This window comes from Rhodamnia argentea, chromosome 5 (assembly GCF_020921035.1).
Source record: "Rhodamnia argentea isolate NSW1041297 chromosome 5, ASM2092103v1, whole genome shotgun sequence".
NCBI classification, from domain to species: Eukaryota; Viridiplantae; Streptophyta; class Magnoliopsida; order Myrtales; family Myrtaceae; genus Rhodamnia; species Rhodamnia argentea.
The window spans coordinates 10,520,169-10,527,819 of NC_063154.1; the positions used below are offsets into that span (position 1 = coordinate 10,520,169).

The window sequence follows — 7,651 nt, forward strand, 5'->3', positions numbered from 1 at the left end:
TAAAGTACATTTATTCCGAAAAAAATAATTTTAAAAATAAAATTCTAAATTTATTCATTATATTGCTTTTAAAAAAGGCTGAGCAAAAAAAAAATCATAGTTCACGAGAATGAAAATATTTTTCATTAATTAATTATTTCAAATGATACAAGTAATTTATTTAAAAAATATTTTTCAAATTAATAAATTTTCGCTTAGTAAATTGATTCTTAATTTAGAATTAGTTTTTATTAAGCGATTGGAATTTTCTCTAAATTTTAGATTTAGTAACAATGTCGATTTTTTATTTTTTCGGTCATGACAATAGTTAAGGATTGAAAAGTAAAGCTGAAAAATGATAAGTTTTAACAAGAGGACAGGATAGACCAGTAGGGGGAGCACATGGTCGGGGCGTGTCCAAGATTCAATCTTAGATTTTTAGGGCTTAAAGAATTCGCGCTCTGAAATTTGAGTCCATGGAATCACAAAGGGTGTGCATAATAATATTTCTGAAAGTGGATTTCTATTTCAGAAATGCTTTTGAAGCAACAATCTGTTTGGTAATATAACTTCTGAAGTGGAAATCCATTTGATAAAAAAATTTATTTCTAAAAGAAAATTTCACTTATGAAGTTATTTTTTCCCCAATTTGAAAAGTTAAAAAAAATAATTTCTCCAATTCAAGAAATACTTCTCACCTCACCCTTTTTTTATTACACCATCACCCTCTTTCCAATCTTACCCTCTTTTCAATCCTATCCACATCCGCCGACCCCCGCCGGTGCAAACCGTAGCCGACCGTCGCCCTCGACCACATCAACCGCCTACCATCACCTGCCCCCGCCCATTGTAGACCTCCGCCGGCGGCTACCCGTCGGCCGCTACTCGCCGACCATCTCTTGTAGCCAACCACCGCCGACCTTTGCAGGCCGCCGCCCATCACTGTCGCGACCTAAAAATAAATTTTTAGGTTAATGGATTATTAGGTTAATCAGATGAATTAACTAACCTAATACGGACTCTCCCAAGCCCTACCAATTCGCAACTTAGGTTTGATTTTTAATTTAGGAGCCGCCACTAATCTTTTTTGGTAGGTAGATTAGATACCTAAATAAAGTACGGGAGAATACTTTATTTTCTGCTAACCGGAGGTTTAGGGTTCGGGGACTTGATTATGTTAATTTTTAATTAACACCCTTTCGGTACCAAATTTCATGAAAATGCATTTTCCCGATTGATAATTTGTGATTTTTATTTCCCCTTTTTTAAATTTTCGGATTTTCCCTTTTTTTATTTTTTTTGAATTTTTGAATTGAAACGGATGAATTTGAACAAAATTAAACAAAAATGCCCATAATATACCTTTAAATCCGATTTTCCGATAAATCTTCTCATTCCCGAAGATCCGGGCCGGAGCGAGATTTTATCCGCTACATCCTCGAAGATTCGAGTCAGTATGAGGATAACTATATAGAAATACAACGTCCCTTTTCGCCAAAGGGCAGAATACGAATTTCTATATTTAAATCACCATCCCATCCCATAAGATCATGGGCGTGACGTGTAATTTAATTTTCCGACGGGACTAGGCACCGGGGAGCATACATTATAGGCAGTTTTGTTTAAAGATGTGCAAATATTTATTGAATTTTCGAAAATCCTTAGGGGATTCCGGAATTTTCAAGGGCATATGGCCCTATCCGCAAGGGATTGCATATCTTTTAAACTTAAAAAAGATTATCACTTGAGATTTGGAATGAATTTTTTAGATAATTTCCCAAATTTTAAAGATATGTTTGAAATTTTCAATCGGGATGCAATCTTATCCAAAATATTCAGATTTTCGAAAAAATTCAGATCCAACCATTCGAAGATTATCCATAAGATACACCAAATATTTTTTCCCTAAAGAATCCGAAAATATGCTCAAGATATGCATAATCATCCACAAGCCAAAAGATATGCGGAAAAGTTCAAATTTGATATACAAAGATCAATCATTATCCATGAACGACCCACCAAATCTTAATTGAATATTACTAACTTATCTTGCCAAAATTCGCTTTTATCTAATCAATTTTAGAATATGCAAGATAATCCAAATTCAATCAAGACAAACAAGACGAAGTGAAATTCAACCAAATCATGTTCGTATTTTCGGATCTAGTGATATCATGAGTAAAAATCCAAATTTTTCGCGCATGCTTTCAATTCGACAACTTCTTGCAACTCGGACCAATATCAGTCATCGAAATTTAGCAAAAAAAAAATAAGGTACAAAGGCAAGGAATCGATCACATAGATAACAAATTCTAAGATATGACAGAGAATTCTTTGTTACCTAATTCAAAGCTTGAACCGAAAAATATTGGTGAGCAAATCTCTCAAGACTGATCGGCTAAGGAGTATCGCGTACGCCTAGGAGCTCCAAGCAGATTTTTCAGACTGAACAGCCAGGGACTTTCTACGCAGACGAAGTTTTGTGATTCTTGGCCTGTCCAGGGAGCTGTTCACCTAAAGAAACAGCCAAGTAACAGGACAAAACAGCAGCGGATCGGCCTAATATTAGCAGTAAAAATCAGCACGAACAGCCACAAAAATCAGCACGCAGAACAGCGGATTCAGCTATCGCATAGCAATGAACTTGGTACCAAATAGCAGCGAATTTAGCACAGAACAGCAGTGAAACTAGGGTATCGAACAGCAGCGATTAATAGTAAAACTAAGGGCGAACAAGCTAGCTCGACCTTGATTAATGCCGGAGAAAATTTGTCGAACAGTGGGGATTTTAGGCTCCAAACAGCGGCTGAAACAGGCGGCTATCAGCAGTAAAACGACGTCAAATAGCAGGGGAATCGACACTAAACCACAGCAAGGTAGACAAAAAAAACAAAGCACCAAACCACCGTGAAAACAGCCAAGAAAGACTAGCAGAAGAGGCCAAGCAGAAACACAAACCTAAGAGCCCAGAAAAAAAAGTTGATCTCCCTCACCCCTTGTTATTCCACGTGAGTTCTCAAGTGTGAGAGCAGAAAAATTTTGCCGACCCCCATAACCCTAGGCATAAAGATGTATTTATAGAGAAAACTAGGGCTTTGAGTTGTAGGGTTTATTTAAACCGTTAGATCAAAAGCTCCAATTAGATATCGATCGTTAGATCGAAAATTCTGATCTTGAGGAGTCCTATTGGATTTAGACTCTTACAATTTTCGGCCAAATGAATGAGGAGGGCGAAATGGGCTATTTTTCAATGTTTTATGGGCTTGTTTTGTGATTCCGGACTCACTTGGACCTTAACTAATAAAATGGGTAATTAATTAAGGCTTTTTTGCAATTTTAAGAGCTCAAACGGGCTGTTTTGAGTCCAAAATTATAGTAAAAAATTCTGCACCTTCTCTAGTGACTTTTGAGTCGATTTTAACTCGGTCGTCCGTTGGAATCATGCTCAATTGACTCATCTCTAGCCCTAGCCGACATGACGTACACTTGACCGACGAAAATTAAATATGCAATGCATGAAAATTTATTTTTTGTGAGAATTATGAATAACTCTCATTTTATGCTTATATGAATGATTTTCTAAAAATCAAAATTTAGGTGTCAACAATCACCACTCACAACCGCCGACCACCACCACCGCCACCAACTATCGCCCACTACCAACCTTTGTCGGCCGCAATCGCCACCAACTACTAATCTTTGTCGGCCGCGACCGCCGCCAATCGCTGCCAACATCGACCACGACATCTGCCGTCATTGCCTTCTCTAGCTGTCGGAGCAAAACATAAATAATAAAATTTTTATTTTTAAAAATTAAATAATATTTTAATAATAAAAATTATTTTCAAAGAAATTTAAAAAAGTTCAAAAATGAAATAGAAATTTTTCTGCCTCCTATAATAATTTTTCATAGAATATTTTATGTTAATAATGTTTAAATAGTAGAAATTTTCAACCGTTACCAAAGAAATTTCTATGATCAGAAATAACTTCTAGCGTAGAAGTAAAAAAAGTTAATTTTTACTTTTGAGGAAAAGTAGAAAAATCAACTTCTAGCCGGAAGTTGATTATGCGTGCCCAAAGCTTCCCAATTCCAATGTCTAGAGTAGATCATGAGAGGATGAAATCCCATCTTTATTTCGATTTACTCATGTTTGCTCGCCCTACCCAATTTAGGTTAGGAATATGCATGTGATGCCGTGAAAAAAGAAAAGTTTATATGATTGATCCATTATTGATGGGATTAGGTCTAGGTTCGTATGGTTTCGATGCATTACGGTCATTGATCATGTAAATAGCGTTTGAGTTCTAATGCGATTGATATGCATAAAGACACATGCAAGAAATTTTCAATTCAATAAAGTTAGAACAGAATAAATGCTTTTCATTTTTATGACACTAAAGTTAGAAAATCTCCAAAGGAAGTCATCGGAGTTCAAACTCTCGAATTGAACTTTGGCCTCCTACCCATACGTACTAAGGTAGCCTGGGAAATGCGAACGCCACAACCAGAAACGGATCGCGTTGTGACATACCTCGATTGCAAGAGGAAATGCGAATGCAATGTTGCACGATCTGTCGATGATTCGTGATGCGACGTACTGTGATACATGCTCGTAGCCAATTGAGTATGGTCTAAGATATCAGCTAATAACTGTCTTATACGTGTCCTTGTGCTAGATGACGGAACATGGCGTAGCTACACATGTCGATATCCTTGCTGGTCCCCCCAGTTCTTGAAACATAACCAAGAAAAATCGCACAAATCTAATGGAAATCGGGAATAAGATAAAAGGCACTCCATTAGGGCTCGAATGATAATAATTTTGTTTCTACATTTTTCTATTTTTCTTTTCTCGAAAACATGTTTGAAACAGAAATTCATTTAGTAAATTAATTTCATTTTTGAAATTCTCGGATATATTTTTAACTTAGGCATAGGTTTGGAATAGAGATGAGAAGTAAAAAATTTCTACTTTTCTATTTTTAAAATAGAAACAGAAGTAAGAATTTTTCTCATCGCTCACTTCTTCTCTCTCGCGTGCGGTCTCCTCGCGTCCATGTCACCGACCGTCGGTTTCTGGTCATTAGTCGCCATCTCCCCGTAGCCGGTCTTAGGCCGCCAATCCCCAGCCTAGGCGCAGATGCCGGTAATCGTAAAAACTTTATGCTTGTTATCAAAAGATTTTCTATTCGAAAATAAAAATTATGTTGTCATCAAAGTCGTACAGGAAATAAAAATAGAAAAATCTATTTCAAACTAAAAATAGCCTCCCTGAAAATAGAATAGTTAAAAGGGAAATGCTTTTCTAATAGTATAACGGTAAAATCTCAATCGTACGTTCACATCCCATCACGGCGTGTTTTGCATAAAGCGTTCATTGATTGAAAATTCGTATGATCGAAATAACCGATAATACTTGCTAAATTATCATGCTAGCAGCTTCCTAATTAAAATTGGCATCCATGGTCGTGGCAAGAAGTTGCCCATCCCCCCGCTTTGCTCCAATGAAACTCTTCTCGCGGCTCTCATTTCCGAGGCCCGCCTAACACATCCAAATCACACAGCAAAACCGGACACCGTGAGACCCAAACCGTCCAACTGTCCCCTACGGTTTGTGGCCGGTCGGTCGATAGACCACTGCACACCATGTCGTGTCTCTCTCAGTCTCCACCAAATCCTCGATGCGAACGAAGAAAAGCAAAAGCATAGCTTGGAAAAGCTAAAGAAAGGCGTCAAGCTCGAGAAGATTAATGTATTTTACGCATGGTCCAGGGATTTAGTCCATACCCACATGTTCTCTGACCAACGGGAATCTCTCTTTCCTCTCTCCGTGTCGGTCCCCGTTGCGCTGTTCTAGAGTTTGATGCCATAAATTATACGGGAAACCCCCACATTCTGTCTGCTTTTATAAGTAACGGTGAACTTGGCCGGCCTAAGGGTTTATACTGTTCTTCAGAGTAAGGCAAATGGCTTCTTCTCTATGGTTCCTGTGCCTCGGCTTCTCGCTTCTCGCCTCGGGAGCAAGGGGCGCCACGCCGAGAAAGCCCGTGGACGTCCCCTTTGGCCGCGGCTACGTGCCCACTTGGGCGTTCGACCACATCAAGTACTTCAATGGCGGTTCCGAGATTCAGCTCTCTCTCGACAAATACACCGGTAAGGACATTGTGATCCCCTAGCACTCGGTTTCGTCGCGAATGTAGCTACTTTCGTTAGTAGACCGAAAACATTGAAAAACAGATCTGAAATCGCGACAGAAGGGGGATAGGATGGACGGAATCTCTCAGTTCGTAAGCTTTTTTTTTTTCCTGTCACTTTTGCTCTGTTTTGCTTTTGACATTGCCTCTGCTCTTGAAGGGACTGGCTTCCAATCAAAGGGCTCCTACTTGTTCGGCCACTTCAGCATGCAAATAAAGATGGTGCCCGGCGATTCGGCGGGCACGGTCACCGCGTTCTACGTAAGTCGCCGGCTTTTCCTTCTGCAATCCAACCAATTTTCACTCTAGTTTTGAAGATTGTTGTTCCTTATTAGAGGAATTATAATTGAAACTCGTGGGTTGTGTGTCATTGTTGCAGTTGTCGTCTCAGAACTCAGAGCATGACGAAATAGACTTTGAGTTCTTGGGGAACAGAACTGGCCAACCATACATTTTGCAGACCAATGTGTTCACTGGGGGGAAAGGAAACAAAGAGCAGAGGATCTATCTGTGGTTTGATCCCACCAAGGACTATCACTCCTACTCTGTGCTCTGGAACTTATATCAGATTGTGTAAGTCTCCAGCAATTATTGCAATAATTACAAAGTTCCGACTATGTGAACTTCGGCTCATCGGCGATTTCGCATCGACTTATGATGAGCCGAGTCGAGCTCGACCTTGTCAATTCTTGAATCGACCAGAGAATGAGGTTCGATGAAGTCTGGTGGACCGGTAGTTCTGCTTCAATCCGTTTAAAGATTCCGACTTTAACGAAACTTTTGTGTTTGATCCGATGCCAATCTACAATCTTTGAACCACAGATCTTTTCTATCCTGAATGACATATTTCGGTTCTAATTGTGTCTCGGAAATTCGATGTACCCAATAGGTTTTTTGTGGATGATGTGCCCATAAGAGTGTTCAAGAACAGCAAGGACCTTGGGGTGAAGTTCCCCTTCGACCAGCCGATGAAGATCTACTCGAGCCTGTGGAACGCCGAAGACTGGGCCACACGCGGCGGGATCGAGAAGACAGACTGGGCCAAAGCCCCGTTCGTGGCTTCCTACAAGAGCTTCCACATCGATGGCTGCGAGGCCTCGGTCAATGCCAAGTTCTGTGAGAGCCAGGGCAAACGATGGTGGGACCAGAAGGAGTTCCAGGACCTCGACACCGCGCAGTTCCGGCGACTGCGGTGGGTCCGAGAGAAGTTCACCATCTACAACTACTGTACTGATAGAGTTAGGCTCCCCAGTGTGCCTCCGGAGTGCCAGAGGGACAGGGACATATGAAATTCCTTCTTCTTTTGTTCAATCTTGGATGTGATAGTTCTCTTTGGGAACTCACTAATCATCTTGCCAGATTTAGCTTCACCCCTCGACGATGGCGTTGCAGATTTTTGTTATCTCTAGTGTGTAATAATCAACTTGGTTGTTCGTCAGCGACGTTTTTTTTTATCGATTGTCTCGATTGTTCA

General features: G+C 39.9%; 1 protein-coding gene across 1 annotated transcript; it reads left to right on the forward strand.

Annotated features, from left to right (window-relative positions):
• The first annotated feature begins 5,761 nt into the window (after positions 1 to 5,761).
• LOC115747489 (xyloglucan endotransglucosylase protein 2-like) lies at positions 5,762 to 7,651 on the forward strand. The gene is made up of 4 exons (XM_030683673.2): positions 5,762 to 6,136; positions 6,338 to 6,438; positions 6,557 to 6,750; positions 7,067 to 7,651. The coding sequence occupies exons 1-4, from the start codon at positions 5,950 to 5,952 to the stop codon at positions 7,464 to 7,466; spliced, it is 882 nt and encodes a 293-aa protein (XP_030539533.1). The 5' UTR covers positions 5,762 to 5,949; the 3' UTR covers positions 7,467 to 7,651.